This window comes from Monodelphis domestica, chromosome 3 (genome assembly GCF_027887165.1).
Source record: "Monodelphis domestica isolate mMonDom1 chromosome 3, mMonDom1.pri, whole genome shotgun sequence".
Lineage (NCBI taxonomy): Eukaryota > Metazoa > Chordata > Mammalia > Didelphimorphia > Didelphidae > Monodelphis > Monodelphis domestica.
Window position 1 is genome coordinate 428,062,757 of NC_077229.1, and position 27,568 is coordinate 428,090,324.

Here is a 27,568-nt window from a genome sequence, read left to right on the forward strand (position 1 = left end):
TGATTCTCCTATTCAAAAGTCTCATAGATAAGTATGTTCCCTGTTCTTTTAATTTACTTATGGTATCTTCTTTTATACAGAGATAATGCATCCATTTTATCTTATGTAAGATATAGATCTACATGTCATTTTTGCCTAACTAGTTTCTAGTTATTCCAGCAATTTTTTTCCAGAGATTTATTTTTCCAAAATCCTGTTTTTATGGTTTTATCAGATACCAGATCACTATGATATTTTACTGCTATTTGTTGTCTGTTTGCTCTGTCCTACTAGTCTACCTTTCAATTTCTTATCTGCTAGCAAAGTTTTGATGATTATAATATAATTTAAAAATATGGATTGCTAGAACTCCTTCCTTTACATTTTTAACTAATTCCTTTGATATTCAACTTTTATTCTTTCAAATGACTTTTTTTATTATTCTTATAACACAATGAAATAAGTTTTTGGAATTTAATTGGGATAGTGTTGAATAAATAGATTAGTTTAGATAGGATTGTCATTGTAATTATATTGGATCTGCCCATCTACAAACAATTAACAGTTCTCCTGAAAACTAAGATAACATACCCAAATACCATTATAATCCTGGGAGCCTAGCAAAACCCCAATAATTAAGTCTCTTGACATTTTTTTAAAAAATGAGCAGTCAAAGGAGAAAGAACTCAAATATTGAAAGTTATCTTGACTCAGACTCAGAATACAATGAAGTAAAAACATCAACCTCAAAAATATCAAAGAATAACAATAAATGGTGACAAGCTCAAAAATATTATTTAACAATATTATAAATGCTAGCAATAGTAAAAAGAGAAGAAAAAGAAATAAAAGGCATCAGAGTGAGCAATGAGGTAATAAAAGAATTTCTATTTGCTTGTGATATGATGATATATGTAAAAAATTTCATAAAGTCAACTAAAAAGCTAGTTGGAATGATAGATAATTTTAGCAAAGTAGCAGGATTTAAAATAAATACACATAAATTATCTAAATTTTTAAAATATATTACTGAAAAAGCCCTACATGAAGAGATAGAAAAAGATTCTCCATTTAAAATAATCACAGAGAGAATAAAATACCTGCGTGTATACTTACCAAAACAAACCCAGGAACCACATTAACATGATTATAAAATGCAATCATTTTCATTTGATTTTTCTAAATGAATATACATTTTTCAATGTATATATACATATATATATTTTTTTTTCATTTTGATTTCCAAATTCTTGACCTCTCCCCTCCTACCTCAATGAGAAGGCAAACAATTTCATAGAGGTTAAACAGGTATTGTCACATAGATTATATTTTCATATTAGTCATATTGTAAAAGAAAACACAGACCCCCCCCAAAAAACACAAGAAAAATAAAGAAAAATTTTAAAATATATAATTTAATTTGCATTCAGATACCCTTAGTTTTTTTTTTCTTTGGAGATGGATATGTTTTTATCATAGTTACTTTGGAATTGTCTTAAATCATTGTATTGCTAAGAATAGATAAGCCATTCATAGTTGATCATTGTACAATTTTTCTGTTAATATGTATTGTATAATGTCTTCTTGTTCTGCTCACTTCACTTTGTATCAGTTCAAATAAATCTTCCTGCATTTTTCTGCAAGCATCCTGTTTATCATTTCTTATATCACGATAGTGTTCCATCACAATCATTTACCATAACTTGCTCAGCCATTCCACAACTGATGGATATTCCACAATTTCCAAATATTAGCCACTTGAAAAAGAACTGATATAAACATTGTTATACGTATGTTTTCTTTTCCTTTTTAAAAAAATCATTTTGAGAAACAAATCTATTAGTGGTATTACCGAGTCAAAGGGCATGCAGTTTTAAAGACTTTTGACCATAGTTCCAAATTGGTCTTCAGAATGGTTAGATCAAATTACAACTCTACCAACATTGCATTAGTGTCCTGATTTTCCCAATCCCCTCCAATATTTGTGATTTTCTATTTCTGCAATATAAGCCAATTTGAGAGATGTGAGGCGACTGTGCAGAATTGCTTTTATTTGTATCTAATCAATAGTGATTTAAAGCATTTTAATTATGACTATAGAAAGCTGATTTCTTCATCTGAAAATTGCCTGCTCATATCCTTTGATTATTTATCAATTGGAGAATGACTTCTTTTCTTATAAACTTAATTTTGTTCTCTATATATTTGACAAATGAGGACTTTATCAGAGAAACTTACTGTAAAAATTCTCAGTTTTCTACAAGTCCCCATTCTTAATGAACTCGTAGTCATCAATGTTAATTGATCAATTTTGTAACATTGTTAAGTTTGTGCCTATGCGTATAAAATGCTGAGGGAATACAAGTCCTAAAAACTTCTGCCAAAAATGTACACATTTAAGATTTTTTAAATGGTATTCTTTCTTTTTAAGTATCTGTTTAATTGTTTGAATTCTTGGCATCATTTTGCATGTGTTGATCAATAGCTATGATACCCTTGTTTCTCCAAAAGTATTATTTACCTATATACATTTTAGGAGGTAAATACTGAATCTTTTATTTTTTTTAGAATAAGGAACTCCAAGATAAGGTAAATTCTTGTACCAATAAAGACAGGAACCTTTGTACTGAGAGGTTAAGTGACTTGCCCAATATTACCCACCAGTCAGTCTTTGTTAGAGGCAGAATGTGTTACCAGCTCTATCTAACTTCAATGAATGTTCTCTTTGTGTATGTAATGAAAAGACTAAAAAGCCCATCCATTCATTCATTCACTCCTTTGACAAATATTTATCAAGGTAGATGAATAAGCACAAGGAACTGTCTTATCTATACAGTCCTGTGAACTTTCTAGCCAAACTATAAGGATACCTAAATAGCTTTAGGCTTTCTCTCCAGGAAGCTAAATGAGGTGGAATATATGTAAAGCATTTTTCAAATGTTGAAGAGCCTAATAGAAATAATAATGATGAGGGGGATGTGGATGTTTGAGTGTTAAAGTTAAAAGAAGATGGGCTAGACATATGCTGAAAGTATGGGCTAAAAATGGACAATATGTCTGACCCAGTGGTATTATGATTTCAAGATAAAGCAAGGATGATATATTGCTCCCTGGGTGAAGAACCAGATCTTATGCCAAGTCATGGGCAACAGTCACACTGGATAGACAATCCCGGATGGATGGTGACTAGCCTCATTAGTTGGAGCATTCATCTTGGTGAGAACTGAATAAAACGTTGATTCAAATTTTCATCCTTTATTACATAAATTCAATTACTGAAAATTTCCCCAAAGCTATTTTAAAGAGGTGGGAAAGACAAGAAAAAAAGAAGAAAAAAATATTTCATGAATAAAGACTAATACAGAATTTCATGGACAGCAGCCCAGTTAGGTCATTATCAAGTCTGACACCTTTTAAAGTAGATAAGCTCAAGAATCATTATGTAGTCTATGTAAAAGATGAGAATGAGAATGTGTGAGTGTCTGAGTATCGAACATTTGTTAAAAAACATCCATTAATCAGGTAGTAACCTCACTGTTTATAATCATAAGCAAAAAAAGCTTCATATTGAAAATGAACATTCTTGTTAGAATTATTCATTTTAAAATCAGCCAACTACTGACTTCTCTGATATCAAAAAGGCTGATGGAGAACAGTGGATGATTGCTCATGAAATTTATGAGACTGACATCAGTATCTTTCATGTACCACAAAAGAAAAAACAACATGTTCTTTTGCTGACAAAGCTGAAGTCTTTCCAGATTTTATATTCTGTTTTACAGAAGAGCTGTGCCAAGACAGATGGTTTTCACCATTATAGAATGTATTGTGTCAACATGGAATCTAGAAACCCCTAACTTGTGACCTAGTGGGATCTGGAAACCCCAGGTTTTGACCTTGCCCCATGAGAGTCCCTGAGGGAAAGTCCTGCCTCTTAGACTTTAAGATGTCAAATGACTCTCCTTGTCTCCAGAAGCCTCTCCCAGTATATCACACCCTCCTTCAGAGGATCATACTCAGGACCTTCAGCTTGAGACTGAAGAGCTACCTACTGTGCCAAATCTTAAAGTCTATTGTTAGTCTAAGAGGCAGTGAAGTAAGGCTTTCCCTCGGGGAGAAACTCTCATATGACAAGGTCAAAACCTGGGGTTTCCAGATCCCACTAAGCCACAAGTTTAGGGTTTCTAGATTCCATGTTGACAATTCATATAACAAATAGTCTAGTATGTCTATGACCTCAACACAGGTAACACCATTTGAAGGTAACACCACCAACACTCCCAAATAAGGAGGGGTCCTAGAATGGAGCAAGAGTTTGGTTTAGTGGGGAAAAAAAGCAAAACTCTAACAGAGCTCTAGAGGAGGAAGTTCTCAGATACCAATTATAGCAGTTATGTGACGTTGGGCAAGTTAATTTCCTTTTGGGTTAATTTCCATCTGTAAACTAAGAATTAAGGTAATTCATACATCTCTATGATTCATTGAAAGTTTTGATTTTTTTAAAGTACTATTTCTATCATTTCTGATGTGGTATGAATTGAATAATGTTAAGAATATAATGTTCACCAAATTCTTCCCTTCTGAGGAAGAATTCCTTTCAATAACTTAATTTTAAATGTTCTAAGAAACAGAGCTAGTGACTTCTTGAATTGTGGAATGGACATAATTGACAGATTTCAAAAAATAAAACATTTTTTCTTGCTTCCTATTTATGTCCAAATGATGACTTCAGTTTCATATTTCATTGTTTGTATTTCCTTGTTTATTTCTATGGTTACTTTAGTTCGAATCCCACACATTACTACAATAAGTTTTGATAGCAAAAATTCTTTGCAGTAGGAACATTCCTCAAATTCAAGCAATAACCAATACAAAAGGATTCAGGTAAAACAAAAGATAGAGCTTTAGGGCTTAATAAAATAGATCATATTTTGAAATCCCTCTTCTTTAATCTTGGTAGCTTCTGAGAAATTTTTATATTTGACACACTTGAAGGTGATTATTAGTCCAAATATACATGTAACGTTATCCTCCTAGTTAACTTACATTCACATTAAAAAAATTATTACCCTTTCTCAGAAACATTTTTAGAATTCCTTTTTTCTGCAAAATATTTTGGTTATTGAGCTCAATTCATTGTTAGTCCTGTCAACAAGCATTTTAAGTAGATTCAATAGAAGGGGGAAAGTATCATGTTTCTGGGATAAAAATGCAAAATCAAAATTGTTAAAATGTAAAATAAACTGACATAAATCATCAGCATTTCTAAACATGCATACCAACAACATCCAGCAGAGGAAGATAGGGAGATCCCATTTAAAATAACTGTTGACCAGTAAAAATACCTGGAAATCTACCTTCCAAAACAAATGCAAGAACTATATGGACACAATTACAGTTCATACAAGTAAGGTCAGTTCTAGTCATTTGGAAAAACATTAATTGCTCATGGGTAGGTTAAGCCAATACAATAAAAAATGACCGTTTTACATAAATATATTTACTGATTCAGAGCATACCAATCAAACTAACAAAATTTCATAGAATTAGAAAAAACCCCACAATAATTAATCTAGAAAAACAAAGGCCATGAATATCAAGGCAATTCATGAAAAAAATGTGAGAGGAATGTGGTTCAGCCATTCCAGATCTCAAATGGACTCTAGAGTGTTAATCATCAAAATAATCCAGTACTAGATAGGAAAGAAGAATAGTGGATCAGTGGACTAGATTAGTTCCACTAACTATGTATAGATATATAGATATAGATATAAAATATATATTTACATATCGATATGATATAGATAAAATATATATTTATACATAGATATGGTATAGATAGCAGCCTGCTATTTGATAAACCCACAAGCACTTGTAATAGCAATTCACTAACTGATTAAAAAAAATACTGAGAATACTGGAAAACAGTATGGCAGAAACAAGGTTCTGCTCAACATCTCATATAGTATACCAAGATATGGCAAAAACAAGTACATTAAGGGTGCTACCATAAGTAAATTAGGGTAGAATGGAAGAGTTTGTCTGTCATCTATGGGGATAAGGGAAGAACTTTGACCAAGGCAGGGAGCATTATAAGCATAAAATGAATCATTTTGGTTACATTAAATTAAAAGAGGTTTTTCACAAACAAAATCAATACAATCAAGGAAAAGAGAAAACCTGGTGGAAAGAGAAATTTGCAACAAATGTCTCTGATAAAGGCCTCATTTCTTAAATATATAGAGAATTGAGTCAAATTTATAATAATACAAACCATTCCCTAATTGAAATATGGTCAAAGGATATGAAAAAAATCAGTTTTCAGAGGAAGACATCAAAACTATCTATAGTCATATGGAAAAATGATCCAAATCACTCTTGATTAGAGAAATGCAAATTAACACAACTCTGAGTTACTACTTCACACCTCGCAGGTTGAATAATATGACAGAAAAAAGAAATTATAAGTCTTGGAAGGGATTTGGGAAATGGGGACATCGATGAACTGTTGGTAGATCTGTGAACTGTTCTAATTATTCTGGAGAGCAATTTGGAACTATACCCAAAGGGTTATAAAATTGTTAATGTCCTTTGATCCAGTAATACAATTACTAGGTCTGTATTCCAAAGTGATAAAAAAAAAACACAAAACAACCTATAACTATTAATATGAAAATATTTATAGTGACTCATTTTGTGTTAGCAGAAAATTAGAAATTGGGGCAGTACCTCAACAAGTTGTGATATATAATTGTTATCAAATATTATTGTGATATAAAAAAGATAACCAGGAAATTTTCAGCAAAATCTAAAAAGATTTACATGAACTGATACATAGTGAAGTGAGCAAAGCAAGAACATTACATATAGTAACAGCAAAACTATACAATGAACAACTATGAATAACTCAGCTATTTTGAGACACAATGATCCAAGACAACCCCAAAGGACTTACAATAAAGAATGCTATCTCCAGAGAAAGAACTGATAGGATCTGAATACATTATTTTCTTAATTTTTATATATCTTCTTCTATAAAAGGGTGAATATAAAAATATGATTTGTATGATAGCATAGGCATAACCAATATTAAACTGCTTATCATCTCACGAAGGGGGAAAGAAAGGGAGGGGTATTGGGAAAGTCAAAATGTTGGAAAACAAATGCTAAAATTATATTTACTTTTAATTAGGGAAAATATTGAAGGAAAAAGAAACAAAACAGTTCCTCCTCTCAAGGAATTACAGTCTATTGCGACAAAACAACAAATACATAGAATATTAAAACAAAAAGATGTCTGACCTAAGAAATAGACAATAATAACTCTAGCTTCTCAAACCTAGTGATTTAGGTTTGCACAACACTTTAAAAATTTTTTTAAAAAGATGACTGACATCTTTTGACTATGTTCAGTATTTCTGAAGATCTTATGCATGTGAATATGTCAAATTCTGAGAGACCATACTATATCTGGAATTTTCTTGGTAAAGATACTGTTTTGTTTTGTTTTTTTTTTTCATTTTCCTCTCCAGCTAATTTTATAAATGAAGAACTGAGGCAAACAAAGGTTAAGTAACAAGTAACCTGCTCAGTGTTACACCGCTATTAAGTGTCTGAATTCGATTTGAACTCAGTTCTTCCTGACTCCCAGCCTGGTGCTCTATCCATAGAGCTGTCTACTTGTCTCTAGCAAACATAGTAGAAGACATTTACATATTGCCTAATGACTGTTCAATTAAGAAATGTTTATGTTAATTCAGGAATTCTACCTGACTGTTGTCTTCAAACATTTGGTCCCAACCACCTTGCTTCTCCTTAATAAATAAAACTTTTAAAATTATTATTGTATGATGGTTAGACTAATATTAGTCTCATGAATCTCCCTACTAGAAGATTTTTCTCTACTCTTTCTTGGATGGAGCTACTAAATAATATGTGACCTATTCCTGTTTATCTTTCTTCGAAAAACATTTATTACCATTTTTTACTATCCTTTATTTACAGTCTTTCAGTGAGTTTTTCAGAGGTGGCTAAATTGCAATCTAAGATAATTTAAGGTAATCATGTATAAAAGCAAAAGACTCCATTAAAAAATATGTATATATCATTCCCAGGCTCATGCTTTATTCAGTAATGTTTTAATTTGATGTTTTTCACTGACCCCAAACTCCTCATTGCTTATGATTTCATTGTCCTCCAGATGTTTACAGATTTTTATCCTTACGTACTTTTTTTCCAAGGGCCTAGTAATTGTTTATATCAATTTTGCCAGATGGGTAATTCTTAGCACAATTGATTTTAACTCCATTTAATATGGGACCCATTTCTTCCCTCCTACAAATAAATTCAGACTGAGAACAGCAATATCCACTTCCCTTGATAACTTATGTGGTAAGTTCTCATGCTTATTTGTTTATGATCAAATGGCCCACTATTCAATATCCTTTTTGGCATTCATCATCAGTGGTTATTTTTGCAAGGTTTTTAACCCTTCCTAATTATCTTAATTTCATTTCTTCATGTTTTATTAAGATTTGGTTTTTAAAATGAGTTCAATATAGTAGCCACCTCAGAATTACCATTAATTCATCTGTCTTTTACTTTTATTAGAAAGATATTTTCCTTATAACAATATGATTTCCCAGATTATTTAAGTGCATGTATTAAAAAGCAAAAGTTTCAAGTCTTAGGCCAGTAAAATCTTCGAGGTCTTTCACCTATATAAAGATTATGTGGAATTAGAAAGGAACCTTTGTACCCTGATAAAAATTTATATGACTTAGAAAGAAATGAGCATTGTTCTATTTAGGTATTATTATACAACAAATGTGTGCTCTGAAATGAAAACAATTAACAGGTTTTCATCCTGAATGAATCTATTTTACTAAGACAGAAAGAAAGGAAATTGTGTTGTTCTTCAGTTAGTAATGAAGAGTTAGTAATGTCTTAATCTTCTTGACTCCATTTTGAGGTTCTCTTGGCAAAGATACCTATGTGGTTTGCCATATCTTTCACATTCTACAGATAAAAAACTGAGGCAAACAGGGTTATGCAACTTGCCCAGAGTCAGGCAGCTAATGTATGAGACTCTCTCGGCTGAATCACCTTATTTCCCAAGAAAGAAAATATCTCTACAAACTTTTTAGTAGTATCTGACTCATTTGTGACAAAGGTATACTCCAAGGTTTTATGAACATATGAAATAGCACTCAAAAGAAAATATCTGTAGATTAAGGAATGACCATTATGTCACATAATAATAGAATTTTGTTTAAGAGCTCTAAAGAAAGTCAAAATATCTACTTAAAATTTTTTACCTTGATTTAATAGAAGTCAATACATACTCCCCACATAGGTTTAGGGGGTGATTGTTTTAAATTATTTTATTATGTTTGTAGACTTTCCCTATTTAAGAGATCCCAATGGAATTCAGGAGATAGGGGAAAGGAAGAAAAAAAAGAAGGAAAATGAGAGGAGAAGGAGGGAAGGGACTCTGTTTTTATGACACAACTGAATTAAAAGTGAAATACCAGCACTTGAACTTAGGAGTATGAGAGAAGTGATTTCTAATTCTTCTTGGGTTGGCATGAATACCATTTCCTAATTTTGAAGGGATCAGGAGCAAAAAACCCTCTAGAAGGTTCTTCCATTTCCCCTCATCTTCTATTTCTGTCCCTTTACTGACCCTTTCCTTTTACTCTTTACCTCATTTCCTCTCATCTTATCCTTTATCATACTTTTCCTTTTTCAACCCTCCTCAACTTTGTTCAGTCCTCTTCTCCATCTCCAATGTCCAAGGCAGACATAGCACATTTAAGAGAAGGATTCATGAGCATGTGCTCTTTTTTCCCCCTTCCTTCCTCAGTCCTATTTCAAGCCTTTGATTAACTTTTCCTTTGATCCAGGGCAGAGACAAAACAGTAGCTTAACTAAATTTTGAGCCTAAATGATAAATTGTTTACTCAAATGGACTCATTTGACTAGGTGTTTGCTGTCATATAGATATAACCTCAGTGATTTTTTTTATGAAAGGATATCTCAAATGATCTTTCAGTGTTTTTATACTCATCTTATTGTACTTAGATAATTTTTAAAGAAGGAGAACAAGGATGAATAAACCTATGTGTTTGGTTACATGTAATGGTGCATCTTGTTAATTTCCAAAAGCAAAGCTTTGCTGAGAAATCATTTCATTAAGTGCTCCATTTTTAATCAGTGTGCAGTGTTTCCTAGTCTAAGCATTTACTTAGTCATTTCTCAGACTCAGGGCTATTAGCCAAAGAACACCTCACTGAGTGAGACACGTATATTCCTGGCTCTAAGCATTGTCTGTATTTAAGAAGGGACCTAGTATATTTTACCTTATGATCCTTTTACGTCCTTTGAAAAGAGTTCAACCTTTCCACTGAGTGAAGTAGTTGAGTGGAAAATGCCCCCAAATTAAAAGCCAAAGGACTGCAGTTGGAGTCCTGACACCACTAATTAATACGATTCCAATCACTTACTTAAGAAGGATCAAATCAGCACCTATAGCTGGAATAAGGCACCTTGAGAAAGCTTTGAATATAATTGCTTCTCTATATGCAAAAATGAGGAAAATCATTCTTCTCCTTTTCACTTCTTGGAGTAGATCAAGATTTTAATGCCAGAGTACTTTGTACTAGAAAAGACTGGTTGGTATTATGGAAAGACCACTTGAAGGCAGGATGCCTAGGTTCAGTTGCCCTCTTCACCACTAACTAGCCAAGTGATATTGAGCAATTCTTATAATCACTCTGATTTTCAATTTCCTTATCTGTATAAGGATAGTGTTATTCATGAGTTCTAATAATGCTATACATTTGCTCTAAAATCTCTGTCAATTATTAAGTTTTCTTTTAAAGTTAACTGATTCAGGCAGTTGGGTGACCTGCAATCAGAAAGACTCATCTTCTTGATTTCAAATCCAAACTTAGAAACTTACTGGCTGTATAACCTTGGACAAGTCATTTCATCCAGATTGCCTCCATTTTTTCATTTGTAAAAGGAGCTGTAGAAGGAAATGGCAAATTCCTCTAATATTTTTGCCCAAAAAAGGGTCACAAAGAGTAGGACTTGAATGGGAAATGACTGAACAACAAGAGTTGATTCTACGTCTGATGTGCTAAAATTCCTGTTTCTTTTTGACTTTTCTAACTCTCTTACTTCACCACACCCAGTTACCTAATCTTATCAAGTCAACCTCTGCAATAATATCTCAAAAATAGCTTTTTAAAAACTTTTAAAATGGTATTGCAAAAGTGGTATACTAAGTACAGTTGGTATAAAATATTTTCCCAATAGGATCCTGGAGCAAACTCTATTACAGATCCACAGAGTCTAAGGGAAGAGTGAACTTAAACTGAAGGGAAGATGATGCTGAGGCACACGTGTAGAGAATATGGTTTTCTAAAGGGAAAATTCATAACTCCTGGTTATGTGGAGTCCTTCCTTGAGTCTGTAGCTGGGGATTCTTTCAAGGATTCATTTGCCTCAAAGCTGCTTCCTCTTTTGGATGACCAAGGAGTGATAAAACCTTTAAGAATTTCCCATATAACCAAATGTTATCATCTTTCATGTGCTAAAAATTCTTTCAATAGTTCTCTATTGCCTCCCTAAGAAAATTAACTCTCCTTCATCTAATATTCAAGACCCTCCACAACATGACACTTGACCTTCTCTGCAGTTTTTTCCATATTATTTCACTCTATATCATATTTTAGACACACTGCTTCTTGTACATACTGAGTACTTACCACTCCTCCATGCTCTTAATCACATCATCTTTGAATTTTCTTCACTGTTTGCTCCCAATTAGTTGTTGTTGTTGTTTTCTTTCTCCTACTCCTCATAAAATTTACCATTTCTTTTATGTTCTTCTCTCCTACTCTGTATTATACCTATTGCCTAGTGTTGAATATTGATTTGCAGGTGCTATCTCACCAGATGAGAAGCAGAATGAAATGATCTTGATTTATCTCCACCATTGACTAGCATAATGGTTTCTACCTACGGACCAGGCTAGAACTATTATAGTGAATTCCAATGAGTGGAAACTCCCTCTACCAAGTCAGGTTGCTTCTCTTTTTGTAACAATTGACTCTTTTATCCTTTGTGGTCACTGCTTCCTTTTCTTGCTATTCATTGATATACTTTTTGAGAATATATTCTAGAACTTTGCCAGGATAAAATCCACAGAAATTATCCTGTTTGTAAATTCTTTTCTGCTTTCTTTAACAAAAAAAGTTACATAGTATTTTCTCTTTTCCAAACCTCTGACCCTTTTTCCATTTTCCAAAATGTCTCAAACATTTCTAATAGCAGCTCTGCCATCAGCTATGCAAGTGCATTATATAACTTGGAGTATAATCTACCTCAGCTACTAAACTTCAATTCATCAAATGCATCTAGGTAACTTCTTACTAATTAGAATTTACATCTCATTGAATCAGAAAAGTGACCATAAGGTTTTAGCAGACTAAGTGTTGTATTTTGAGTCAGAAAACCTAAATTTGAATCCTGGTCCTGACACTTTTTAATCATGTAATTCCGTGAATGTTATATTCCCTTTCTTAACCTCAGTTTCCTCATTTGTAAAATAAGGAGTTTGGAATAAGTCACTGCTAAATCCCTTTCAGTTATAAAGTCTTTCTCACTGGAAGAGAAAATAAGAGAAAATGAAGATATTAAAAACTGATTCTTTTGTTAATAATTATCATGGTTCCATCTTCCTAAAGCAGTAGTCTTATCCCTGCTTTTATCTTCCTCTTTCACCTGATAGAACTAACGAAACAAAACAAATATATCTACAGAGTGGACTTCTATAATAAAAACCCATTTAACTTTCCTTTGTACCCTTTGAAATCTAAACCTAGAGTTTATTCTTATTATGCCTGATCCCTCTTCCTCTATCTCAGCCATATCAGTTTGTTAGGATCAAATGAGATAAGATGTGTAAAGTGCTTTGTGAACCATAAAGGATTATATTAATATCAGGCACTATTATTAATGTCATTATTATCCTATACTAATGACAACAAACTCGGCTTTACGAGTAAGTTTAAACAGTGCTTTGAAAATTCTTGGTTCTACTTAGTTCCCAGAAGCATTTGATATTAATGAAATAAATTAAATCAGCATGTTTTGCTACACTCCTAAATTGAATTCCTTGACATGAAGTATTCAGCCAGAGTCTGCAGGCTAAATAAAAATCAATTAAATTTGTCATACTTCTTATTCCAACAGTGCCTGGCACATAGTAGGCACTTAAATGCTAGATGATTGATTATTAATAGCTACATGCCCAGAATTATGTTAGATTCTGGAGATAAAAAGATGAAAATGGCCACAGTCTCTGGCATTAAGAAATTGCTAATCTGATAGTTTTGACAAAAAGATGGAGCATAATAACATCGATGAAGAGCCATCAGCAGAGTTGGAAAACCTTGGAATCCAGTTTCTCTTTTGACTCTTCATCCACACTGTGACCTCTAATCCCATGACTCCTGAATTCTCTCCCAGGCCACAACTTCTTGCTCTAGCCACTCTCTCCTCTTCTCCCCATCTTCACCTTGGTGAATCAAATTCAAGCTGACATTGTCCCCCTCTATTGAATCATTAGGTCTGCTAAGATATTGTTAACTATACCTGACCAATTCTCAGAATTGGATTCTCCCACCATACTTTCACAGGTGCTATTAAACAAAGTAAACTAAAATTTTGTGATTTCACCTCATCTGGACTCTTACTACTTTTAGGCAATCCTACTCTACCCCACCTTATCAACTTACTATCCCACTCTAAACCTATTCATCCTTCCTTCTCCATCACATGGCTCTCCCTACACTGACTTTCTCATCTGAGAATGTTTCCTTATGTTTTATAGGAAAAAAAATGAGGCGACTTGATGTTATCTCCCTCTTCTCCCCTCTTCCTTATCTTCTATCACTCAAGTGCCTTCTGCCACTTTCTTCCTTCATTCCTGTCTCACATGATGAAAAGACTCTTTACTGAGCATATCTGCTCTACTTATTCAAGTGATCCCATCCCATCTGATCTCTACCTATCCTGCCCCAATCTCTCTACTGACCTCTAATCTCCCATTTCCAGCTGTCTTTAATACATTTATTCTGGTTGTCCAATGGAAATCTTAAACTCAATATATTCAAAATAGAAGTCATTGTCTTTCCCCCTAAACCTTCCCTTCCCCCAACCTTGCTTTTTATCCTGGATAATAAGACCATCCTGTCCTTCTAGGTCCTCATGCTTGCAATCTAGGAGTCCTCCTTAACTCCTCACTATTTCCTACTCCCGCCCACATCCAATCTGTTGCTAAGGCCTGTTGATTTTACTTTTTAAAACTATTTCATTCTATTTTTCCAGATTATTTCACTTTCAATGTTATCTTTCCTAGGTTCCATTTCAGCCAAAATGACTCTTTGTTGTTTCCTGGGTTCTTCCAAAACTTGTGGTAAAGATGATGGAAAACAGAAGCTGTCTCAGGACTATATTTCACTTTAGTGTAATATGGATAGAAAGAGCAATGACTCTGCACTCAGAAGTCTAGAGTTCAAATTCTAACTTTGATAATACCAATGCCGTAGGAACTATATCCTTCCTAGGTTATATTTCAGCCAAAATGGCTAATTGTTGTTCCCTGGGCTCTTCATCTTTGCATAGGCTATTTTCTGGATGAAACTTAAGAACACATCTTCTTTAGAACAACATTCATACCAGTGGTCCAAAAATATATATGTGTGTGTGTGTGTGTGTATATATATATATATATATACATATATATATATATATATATATATATATATGTCAACCATTAGAAAATCTTTCCCTTATTGAGGGACTGTTCTTTCCCCTTTGTCTTTGTATCTTCATCACCTAGTTGGAAACTGAAAATAGAAAGTTTCAATTAAATGTTTGTAAAAATAGATATAATTGATTTTTTTCACTTAACAAGAATGTAATTTCTGAGGGGTAGCAGGGTATGTGACCTTTAAATAAATCTATATATTCAAGTAAAATAAATACCCACATGAACCATGACCACAAATGTATATTCTGTTCGGTACTACCTATTTTTCAGTAAGCATTCTACTTCATCTGCCCTCTAGAATCATGTTTGCTTATTGCATTGGTCAAAGTTCATATATCTTTCAAAGGTTTTTATTGATTGTATGCACTGTAAGAAATGTCTTATGCTGGGATCTATAGAATCAGTTATACTTTGTGATAACAGACTAAGCTGAATTTAAAATATTCAAGTAAAGTGGAAGCCAAGGATTACCAGCAGAATAGAGCTCCCAACTGCTAAACAGTGACCTGCTCTCAGTAGTTCTCAGTCATCCTGGTTTGTTGTGATGGTCAGATGTCCACATTAAGGTTGCTGATAACTACTTATTTTTCTCTAATTGACTACTTGGCAGTGTTCATAGAGAGGACAAAAGCAACATGAGCACGAGAACTGAACCCTGACGAGGGCTTGGCATGGAAGATCCCTCTCTTTGCATGAAATATATAATCTATGATGAATAAATGAGTATACACTGTGTTAATCTGGTGCCTGTCATTGGCACTTAATTCATACTCAGTATTAATTAAAATAATTGTGTTCTTCCAAATACTTTCCCTCATGAAGGGAAGACTCTCCATGTGGAATAAACATTGAAAGAGGCCCCCACAGACCTCTTCTGTTATTCCCAAGACTAAATTCATTTATCTATTACCTCTAGGAAAGCCAATACAAAACCCTTCTGGAGTGATAAATGTCTTAGTTCTATCTGTAATAAGACAATTCTGATATGTGTCTATCCTAATTTCCCAAAGCTTCAAAAATAAAAAAGTTTGTGTTAATTTTTATTTGTTTTGTCGTGGCAATAGGAGATGAAGAATAGCTCTCGGGCAACTTTCTATGCCAACTGCCAGCCTTCTTTTTCTAAGCCAAATCGAGCAGCCACAAGATTATAATAATAGTTTCCATTTAGGGTTTACAAAAGCACTATTCTCATGACCATTCTATTGGATAAGTGGCGTAATCATCATTATGGCCATTTTACTGATGAGAAAATTAAGGTTCATGGAGGTTACACAGTTAATAAGTGGTGAAGGCAAAATTCAAACCCATATCTTCTTACTCTTAAGACCAGAGTTAATTCTTCTCTACCAAATTGCTTGACACATGAATAGATTCAGATCTATCAAATAAGTGTGACAGCATTCTAAATTTCCATAATTCCTGAATTTTTTCTAGAAATATTAACAAACTTCAAATATCTTCAGCCTTAGGCAATTAGAGTAACTTACGTGATTATTGCTAGAATGTCTTTTTCAGATGCATTGGATTTGTATACCCTTCCAAAAAAAAAAAAGTCACTTGGGTGGGAAAGACCCATAATTGCTATTAAATGTATTCAGAAATATGAAGCCTGACCACAATTAATGATTAATACATTGGGGGCATCCATTTTGATAATATTAAAGGTGCTTAACTCATTTGATGCTTCCACTGAGGGAGCATTTCTATGATAAGTGCTTTGTGAATTAGTGATCTATAAAGTTTAAGAGGTCTGAGCATGTGCAAGAAAATAGAGACATATTGCCCTCTTGTGTTGTTCTCCTTAATTACAGGTTCCTATTGAATAGGGAAAACCAGAGTTCAATAAGAATTTCCTAAACCCTAATTGTAGACTGAGCACTGTGCTAGATGCTTGAGGTGATTCAAAATTGAGATTGAACTTGGTCACTGTCCTCAAAGAGCTTATAGTCTAGTATACATGAATGACCGATAAATAGAAAATGTGAATAAAAAATAATATATGGCATGGGCTAAAAAAAGTTCCTTACACAGCACTATGAGTGGTTCAAAAGATAAAAAGTAATTATTGACTGCAGGATGGCAAGGATTTGAGCAGGCTTTCTGGAGAAAGGGTTATTTTATTTGGACTTGAAAAAAACTGGTAAGAATATCTCTAAAGGGGCAGGGGTGGTGCTTTCCAAGAATAGAGAGCAGCATAAACAAACATATAAATGGGAAAATTTCAAGGTGTATATTTAAAAATTAGCAAAGAATATAGTTTATGATATAGTGAATTAATTCACTGGTATAAAATTAGATTGGAAGGTTGGGTGGTGTAATATTCTGAACAGACATGAATATCAGAGTAAGGAATATAAACCTTTTTTTTTTTTTAAGAGCTAATAGAAAATCATTGAAGAATTTTAAGCAAAGGAATGATTAGCATAAATCATTGTTTTACCACTTTGCCCAACAACACTACTGTACCAATTAACCATTATTAGTCTTTGGGTGCCCTAATCTCATGTCCAAACATATGAAGCTACTATAGATTCCTGCCAAGCATATTTATTCATAATGAAGCTAATTTTAGCTCTGAGAGACCTGAAATAGAACTAAGGTTTCCATAGTCAAGATATAGTGGGAAAGAGTCCCATTTGCTCCTTTAGGAATCTATGTTCAGTCTGAAAGTTGGCAATAGAAGCAAGGATAAGTCACAAAGTAAGTCATGAGCTAGGATTGAGAATTTATTGTTGTTTAGTCATTTCATTAATATCTGAGTTTCCATGACCCCTTTTGGAATTTTCTTGACAAAAATTTTAGAATGGTTTGTCATTTCATTCCCCAGATCATTTGAAAGATAAGGAAACTTGGGCAAACAGGGGTAAGTGACTTGCCCAGAGTGATAACAGCTAGTGAATGTTTTGAACTCAGGGAAATGAGTCCTCTTTGACTTCAGAATCAGTATTCTATCTGCTGCGATTACTTGTGGGACTGAGAAATAGGTACAAATAATAAATCTACATGGAAGAGAAGTGAGACATATTGCATGGACCTTAGCCTATACTTCTGGTATGCTTCGTCATGTGCTTGTTTACTTCCTGCAATAGTAAAATTGAATAAATCATAGTTTAGTATTCATTCCCAGTCTCACATTGCCAAGGATAGCTACAATAGCCCAATGTTTCCGAATTTGTAGTTCTTTCTGATTAGTATAATTTATTAGCTCAATAGTAAATTATAAATCCTCTGGCTCTGTGATAAAGTAATATAAACCAGAGCTACACTTGAAGCTAAAGAAGGAACCTAGTATTAGATAATTCAGGAGTTGATAGGTGCTCAATATTAGCAATATTCAAAGGATTGTAATGGCAATTACTTGTATATAAATTGTCTAGGGAGATTAGGAAAATGATGTATGCTCTTTGGAGCTAGATAACAGCTAAAAGGGAGTTGCATAACTTGTGTTAATTTGGCCTCAGACAGAAACTCAAATACTGTGAAATAAGAATGCACCAGTTAAGGCTTTTTAAAAACAAGTAAATAACACTGACTCTACAAGGCAGAAAGGCCATTAATGCACGCTTAGAGAGCTGTTCAGTAATGTTTTTTTTTTGCCAGGAAAGTATAAATTGAGGGGTTTGCTACTGCATTGACTCACTTGACAGGTTGTAGAATATCACCTGGAACCATTCAAGTATCACTGGTGTCTTTAAGTTGGAAACAAGGAGGGCTAAATGTCTGAATCAAAAACCCTAACTTGGATTTGGAGCCAGTCTGAGAGTTACAATCTCAAATATGCTTCTTCCTCTTACCTCAGCACTCCCTGGGGGCTTGAGCTGAAAAATTATAAAAATCCCTTTCAGCTCTAAATCCCTTATACTATAAAAATTCTGGAGCCCACTAAGAGCAAATCATTTTATCTCAGTTTCTTCATATCCAAGAAAAAATGAATAATAAAGAGTACTTCATGGGTTTAATGTGAGACAAGAATATAAAATGCTGGGTAAGTATGGAGAGCCTAGTCACCAATTAGTTAACCACTAAAGGCAGTGAAGTACTGTAGTTCTTTTATTCATGCTAATCATGAGCACTTGAAGTTGAGATGACAAAATATTTCATGAAAGATGTTCCTTTGCTTCTAGGATCATGATGAAACCAACTCAGTCAATTTTTTATATTTGCCTTTTCAAGAACTTGTGAACTTCTTTCCATTTAGCTGTTTCATGGGATTAAAAGGTTAAAGAATTCAATGAAGAACCTGACATGCAAGGCAATGTATACTCTGATACTCTTTGACTTCAGTATAAAAATTGGCACTAGGCTGGACAGGGCAAAAATCACTAAAATAGGAACACATGGTTCAAAATCAAGAAATGAAAACACAGTGACATGTAGGCTGCTCATAAACCTTAAATGTGACCATCAAGAATACTGTTCTTAAAACATGGTGAACACCAACCATAAGGAAAGTGAAATTTGCCTCCTCTTATTAGAGAAAAAAATATCATTCCTATGGAAGTCATGCCCGAATTACCTGTCAACTAGTTAGAGCAAAGGTCAAATTAACACAAGACTGGAAATAGGAATAAAAGATGATTGGGGGGGGGGAGGGACTTGAGACTATAAAACTTTAACATGATCTATTCAACCAAGCTATTTTTATTGAAAAATGGGAAACAGTTAAAGAAAAAGAATCCAGAAGCTATCACTAATTCCTGTTGCATTATAACTAATGCAAAGTAGTTTCCATGATTAGACAGTTGAAAGAACCCAGAAATCACTTTAGCCAGAAAACATTTGATCTCTTTTCTAAGGAAAACATTTACTTTAGTTGTAAACATATTTTCAGCATATTAAAAAGGAAGAGGATGAAAGATTTCAAGTAGGCTTATAAAAGAAGGAAGAATAGAAGGGATGAGTCTACAGAAAAATTGGCATAAAGCCACTGAACCATATTAATCTAAGAATATTCCTAGGGGAAACTAGGAGGACAACAGTTGAAAAATGAAACAGATGAGGCATTTCTATGGCAAATTGTTTACAACATTGTTGACAACAGAACTCTGATATTTGGATACAATTACAAGAAGAAATTCCATGAAATATAAGGCAGATATAAAAAGTAACTACATCTTATATAGAAACACAAAACAAACAAATGCCAACTATGATACAATTTAGAAAGCACTGAGAAATCAATTGTCAAAATCTGTAAAATAGCAGGACATTGACTACTTGGAAAAAAATCTTGGACTTATATATTACTATGAAAATAAAATGGCTGATAGAATTGAAAAGGAATCACTAATTATCAACTCATAAACATACCCACATATAAATATGTAGTTTATGAAGTAATAGCTTATGATTACATTTCAATTTCTAGTTCATTTCAATATTATATGTTTGTATGTATACACTTTATTTTAATTCACTTTTCATGTATCCATGCTGTGCTTGGATACATATAAAATGCATTATGAGAAACAGGAAGGCTTTCAAAGATGATCTTGAGTAAGAGATCACATTATCATTGTTTCTCAATAGACTTAAAAGCAAGGCAGCAAGGTTCTATGGTGTTTATAATTTGCTGGGCATTATTTTTTTTTTAATCACATTCCACATAGTGGTACAAAATGCCACTTGGAAGTTTCTTCACCAATCCGGTATCTGACAAAGTGTTTTAGGACATAATTATCCTTGTGATCGAACCGCAGATGTCATTTGAAATGATCTCACAGCAAGAAATATCCAACTAGGTGTAAAACAGATGAATGCTCACCAAAAGTGCCACACCACTCTTCTGGAGGATCTGATATTAAAGTACAAATGAAAGAGAGATTCTCAATAGGTGACAAAATCCTTCAGACACTTCTCTAAAGCTGGCCCTTTTTCTGGTTACAACAATCCCATGGTTTCATCAATGACATTCATAACTACTCAAAAGAAAGCAAATTAAAAATTCATATAAGAAATACCAAATGGGTAAAAACTGCTTGTTGTCCTTGTTATGGACCAATGGGTTAATCTATAGAATTCCATCCAACTTAGATAGGCATTCTTGCTAATGTTCAAGAAGGAACCAAAAGTGAATAGAGAGCAGATTGGACTGAATTTAGAAAACTTCTGTCATAAGTCAAAATAAGTTATTCCCTGACCTACAAACACATACACATTATATCTATGCAAACACAAATATATATATATATATACATTTGCATAAACATGCATATACTCATATATATATACATGTGGGTATATATGACTTTAATTACATATACCTACTTATAGGTATACCCATTATATAATTATATATATGTATATAATATGTTATATAATAACCCTGGGGTTATCTACACATACATATGTGTATATGTTTATTATATATTATAAATATATATTCATACTTAGTTTATATTCTTTATTTATATACTTATAATATTATAATATATCTTCATGTATATGCATATGTGTATACATAACCCCAGGGTCATGATATGATAGAAATAGTTAGCAGAGTCAGACATGAACCTCGATCTTCCAAATCTCACTCCAATTCTCTTTTCAATACCCCTCATCTGCCTCATGTAAATAAAATGAAAGAACAGAGAGCTAACAGCCCTGATGGAGCACTGTATGTGAGCAAAGAAGGCCTGACAGCTTTGACAATAATCCACTCATTCCTTGGGAAAAATCATTTGTTGACTACTTTGTACTATATTTGTTTGGGGAAAAAGCTCACCCTGGTTATTTTGGAACCTGACTAACACGATGCCTGCATTTTGTTGTTATTTCATCTGCAGAGCCAAGTTCCCATTATGTAATCTCCCTAAAAGCCTTTAACAATGCGGGAGAGGGAGTTCCTCTCTATGAAAGTGCCACCACCAGATCTATGACAGGTGAGTTGAAGCTATTGAAGATGTCCTTGTTGCAGATCAGTCAGTAGATGTGAATTGTATTGAGTCATCAAACTCTGTTATTTTTTACACATAAACATGCTATTCTTTTGATTGTAATGTTATAGCCATCTAATTAAAAATTCATTGTAGGTAGCTCATTTTGTTTTAGTTGAAAGCAATTACTAGAACTCTTTTACTCTTTTAAAAAGTTGAAACATTTAGATTAAATAGGAAGAAGCATTATTCCATTTGGACTACTTGTAAATATTTAAGAACAGTTATTTAGTCCTTCACCAAGCAGCTACTAGATTTGGGAGCTATATTTTTACTCATTTATCTCTGAGTCAAGAGAATCATCATAAAAAGACCAATCACTGGCCTTTGAAGGTTGGATCATAGAATATGCCAAGGAGGTCATGCACATGGTCATATATACTAGGGTGCTTTCTTTAGAGCCATTTGAGTCAGAATGTCGTCCTGAGATATTGATTCTTTTCAAGAATAATAAAATCTAATTTTTCCATCCTTATTAGGACTAGGCTCCAGCCTTTATAAATATTACTTAGTATTCTATGCCTACAGGTAACATGGAAAAAGAAGGACAAAGTATTAAAAATGGGAAAGGGAAAGATAAAGAAGTTACCTTTAATCACATCAGTGTGACCTACTAGTAAATAAGACTTTTTCTAAGTCTTGAATTACACAGAGTTGGTAGCTACAGTGTTATTTCAGGATCCTAAACAAAGTCTCTTCTTGTACCAAAATTTCTGGTTCTTTAATATTCTAAGCTCTTAACTATCTCTTTAGCTTAATTAAGACTTTTGATTACTATTCAAATGTAAATCCCATTGGGATAGATAACACTTTTCTTTGCCATCAATCATTGACCCTAATGCCAATCAAAGATTTTAAAGCAGTTTTTATTCAAAGAGAATCTCTAGAATCTTCAACATCTCAAGGGAAAGGAATTATGGGTAGAAGGATAGGGAGTAATACATAGAAAGTAAGTCTATTTCAGGAAGAACCCTAAAGAATTTTTTCTTGTGTTACAAAATTTTTAAGGGCTGACTAAGTATTATTTAAAATCAGATATGTCAGATAATTTTGAAAATATTCAAGGGTTGAATTCAGTTCCACTGGTGGTTTTGAATTACATACTTATGAGACTGTGGTGCACCAGATATTTTGGATAAATGGTGTTTGTATATTGAAATATCTTTGATAACATTTCATTTCCAAATAAAGTGAAGAATGCAATTTTTTTTTTGAAAATTGAGGTAAATAAGTTGGCTGGAACCCAAATTTGAAGTCAGGATCTACCATATTTTTTGACTGCCCAGGATTTCATTTCTCCAATGTTCTTTCTGACTCATTAACAAAGATAACTGAGAGAGAAATCTATACATTCTTCATAAAATATTTTCTGCCTAAGTGAAGAGCTGTAGAAATAAAATTCTGAGAAGACATGGATACTGAGATGTTTGGCTTATGACAAACCTTTTCTTTTTCCTCAATAATTTTGTGCATTGGATTAGCATACTAACATCTGTCATATGACTTACTTTCTACAACTACTAGCATATGACTTATTCTCTACACCCACTAACAAATTATTAATATTAAGCAATAAAAGTTGATGTGAAAAAGAAAATCCAGATTCCAATGACAGTAGTTATTTGTTGACAAGAGTACAGAATTCCAGCTAAACTGAAAATAGCTCAATGTCAGTCATTCAACTCCATTTACCATCTATGCTTTTCTTTTCTTTGTCTCAAGCTTTTCATTAATTCAGTTGTAGCCTACACTCTTCCTCACACATAGTTCCTAAGACACCTATGGCTCATCAAATATATTTATCCTTCTATATGTCTAATCTTAATTTGACTAGGAGGCAAAAAAGTTCAGAGTTTGGAAAGAGGGGTAAATGTAGAAAGTCAATGAAAGAAAAATAAGGAGAAGATAGCAATGGCTTTCAAGGGAGACGGACAGAAAAATATTATTCATTCAGCATTTTTCCCTGAAAAATGAAATGATTTGATTTTTTTCCTTAAAATTCATGTTCATCATCAGGAACTTCCCAGCAAAAGAATGTATAGGTCACTGAGAATAAGAGAACAAATAAAGAGGCAGATAGGTTTAATTTTAGAGAATAACTACATCACATCAATGTCAAATAAGTAGCCATATAATGACTTTTCTCAAGTATTTCTGTGGGCAGTGTTAGTATATGACTAACATAAAGGCAAAACAAAACATGAAATACATATAAGCAAGGAAATGCATCTAGGTAGAGTTAAGCAGAAGACTGCTTTTGTAAATATTCATTTTCCCAATGGGGAATTGGGGGAAGTCATAATCACTCACTAGGTACATTGCAATAGGTCCATGTCCTTTGAAATTTCCACCAGATCAACTGAGTTTTTTTAATGTTATATTTTCCAACAAATCTCCATTGAAATAGTCAGGATTTAGGAAAGTAGTTATTGTTGTTTGAAATGAGGATAATTACTATTATTTTCTTTAAACCTCGTTTTATTATAGGGAGCCTATGGATATACCAATCCAGAATTGGGTTTGTTTAAATTTTTAGCACAATTTTTAGCACAAAATTTCCTACCTCAGGACTCTCTAATTTATTTGTTCTGACATTAGCTTGTTGTGGCCACCAGAAAATCAACAGTGTGGGGCACTCACAGGAAAACTGTTCAGCATTCATAGAAAGCCCTTTAATTGTTCTTCCTAAGTAGTCTCTGACCTGACAGGCCTGAATGAAAAACAAATTAGTAAGATCTGTATGCAAGTATATCTCTAGAGGAAGTGTCAAATGAATAACAAGTTCATGTCTAAGGAAAACAAAATCTAGTGAAGCCAGATATCTTTTATTTTAAGGAAGAAATTCTAAAATCACAGCTGTCCATATAGAAACACCAAGAAAGGTGCTTTAAAAAAATAGGAATCAACCAACCACTTATTTTCAGAAACAAAATTATCAAATTGTGGCCAATAGGTAATTCAAAAATCTAGAAATATTTGGTTTCAAGATATAATATTTTTGCTACTTAAGGATTTCTAATCTTTTATTTTTGGATAGCTCCTGGCCCCTTCAGTATTTTCCAACTAATACACTTGCTAACTAGTTACTTGTTTACATGGGAAAGGGAAAAAAATGAATCCTCATTCCAAGCCGAAAGTCTTTGTCTCCTTTATTTGTGCTGTCTGGAAAAATAGTCCCAAAAAGCTTAACTGAGAATTTAAAACCATAAAGTGAGACAATATCTACTCTGGTTTAGAATACATACCAAAAAATAAATGAAAAAAAATCTTCATCTGCTAAAGTAACTTGACAGATATCTACTGGATATCCGAGACCTTACTGAGACAGTACTGACTTCAATTTCTCCCAATCATTTCATAAATCCATTTGGATTTAAAGGAGGCCATAATGAAAGAGACATAAAAGGAAATTTGAAGAGCCCGGGCTCTGTTATTAAATTTTAAACACATATTTTTCTATCCCTTTCTTTTCTTTTTCTATTTTTTCCTTTCCCAAAGACTAGAGCTCAGTAAACTACTAAATAATTCACTGCAAAACAGTGTGATGAAGTGGGAAGACATATAAAATAGTCTGGACAAACTGAAGCAATCATCAAAAATCAACAAGAGTTTTTGTTGTCATGACATTTAAAGAAAAACATAAATGTTGTGAGGATATATCAACACATGTAATAAATTCTAGTTGATTCTTTCAAATATCCTGTCCATAGCTAAGACCTATAATATCATATCTCATTTATAAATAATAAGAATTAGAATGCTATTTAAAGTCCCTCTTCCCTTTTCCATTCTCCATCTGATGTATGTGAAAATGTAATTATTACTGTGGTCACAAACGAGCAGATATAAATCGAATTTGTTCAGACTGAAATGTAATAGAATTTCAGAAGAATTTTTTTCTGGCATTCCATCATTAGACAAATTCAGTTAACCATGAGCAAAGTGATGCATTTTCCAAATGCCTGTGGTCTATAAGGTATAGATTCTAGCTCTGTGGATCCTCCAGAGATACAGTTTTTGAAAGTTCATGATAAAAACACAAACTCTTAGATTTTCTTAAATGCCTTAACCTGTTACACTGCAATAATGTTGGGAAAATTGAAATTGAGTCATGTACACTATCTCTGTAGATCACTGACTAAGATGAGCCACTGTAGTTGCTACCAGAAGACAACTTATTGACAGGCATATGACTGGATTGTGTTGACATCTTCAGGAGAAAATGATTCTCCTGGGATAAACGAAACCACAAATCATCCAGGAATGTGAATCACTGTCACTGTGAAATTCACCTGTCATTGTGAAATTCAGATCACTCCATTTTTTACTCTTTTTGTTTCAAGATGAGCAATAATAAAAGCAAAATAGGGACATAATTTGAAAAAAATTTGGAAAAGAAAAAAGTAAGAGAAGGAAATTAGAGTCCTAAGATTAAAACTTTCCTCCATATGAAAAAATGGATCACAAATTTCAAATTATCTTTTGTCTTTTAATTTAAAACTATAGATATATTTGGAAATAAGTTTTCTACTATTTAAAAAATATATGAATGTATACATGAGAAGACATTTGCTTTTGAATATAATTTGTAACTTTGTATTCAAAATGTATGAAGAAAAATTGGAATCAATTTTGGGAAATATTCATTTATTATGAAGTAGCATGATTATATCTAATGTGTTTTCTGATTGAATTAATTACATTTTTTCTGTTCTTCCCATGTTCTCCTTCATCATTATTGCCATGCATTTAACTCATTGTGACATGTTATCACCAATATTTATTTTAAAACTATTTTATTTATTTATGTATTTGTTTGTTTCATTTGGTGGGTTTTTAACCCAGATCCCATTGACCCATTGGAAGCTGATTTTTATCCTTTACCTGATGATTTCCCTACCTCAGTCCCAGATATCTCCACCCCCATGCTCCCACCAGTAGGTGTTCAGGCTGTTGCACTTACCCACGATGCCGTGAGGGTCAGCTGGGCAGACAACTCTGTTCCTAAGAATCAAAAAACAACTGAGGTTCGGTTTTACACTGTCCGATGGAGAACCAGCTTTTCTGCAAGTGCAAAATACAAGGTGAAGTTCTAACTAATATTATGTCGTATCAAGCAAGTATTTTTCTTTCTTCCATTGTTGTATTGTTCTTAATGGTTGCAGGATTGTCAAAGAGATTATATTTATACTTAAGTATCTGTAGTGTTAATTGAATCTACATCCTATAAGTAGCAGAAAGTAATATTGCTAGCCATTCTCACCATCAACTTTCTAGCCTCATTTGGATAGCTATTTTTAATAGAGGAAAGTAACAATGATCCTAAAGACTACATTTGGAGGGAATGTGTTCAAACCTGAAAGCCACATATAAGCTTTTGCTTGAAAATGTTCATGTTTTTATTTTCATAGCACCATCCTATCTAAAATTTAGAATTCCTTCCTTTCATGTTTAGACTTACAGTCTTTGACATAGAGAGAAGACCACATAATATAATAATACTGATTTTACCTTTTTCTGATAAATTTGGTGGATTTCTAAAGCCTTCCTCCTCACTTCCTTTGACCAATACTTGAGGGAAATATGGCTACAGTGACCAAATGGTAAACTAGGGTATAGCCACCCTAATCCAAGTCATGCCCAAGGAAACGTCAGCATCCTTTAAACAATCTCAATTAGTTTAAACTTGAAAAATAACCAATACTATCTATAGAAAGAGGCAGGGGATCACTCTCATCAAATAATAAATTATAAGCTACAATAGGTATGTTATTTAGAAAGAAACCACCGTTTAGTGGTTATTGCCTAA

General features: G+C 33.1%; 1 protein-coding gene across 7 annotated transcripts in view; it reads left to right on the plus strand.

The window, feature by feature from the left end:
* The window catches only part of DCC (DCC netrin 1 receptor), a 1,370,599-nt gene that overhangs the window by 1,189,010 nt on the left and 154,021 nt on the right, over positions 1 to 27,568 (plus strand). For 5 of the 7 annotated variants that reach the window (XM_007486716.2, XM_056824442.1, XM_056824443.1 and 2 more), the window contains exons 16-17: positions 21,610 to 21,705; positions 26,605 to 26,843. In XM_007486716.2, the coding sequence (XP_007486778.2) occupies positions 21,610 to 21,705; positions 26,605 to 26,843 (335 nt within the window). The remainder of the gene's footprint in view (positions 1 to 21,609; positions 21,706 to 26,604; positions 26,844 to 27,568) is intronic. The other 2 variants (XM_056824444.1, XM_056824445.1) reach the window with 1 other exon arrangement.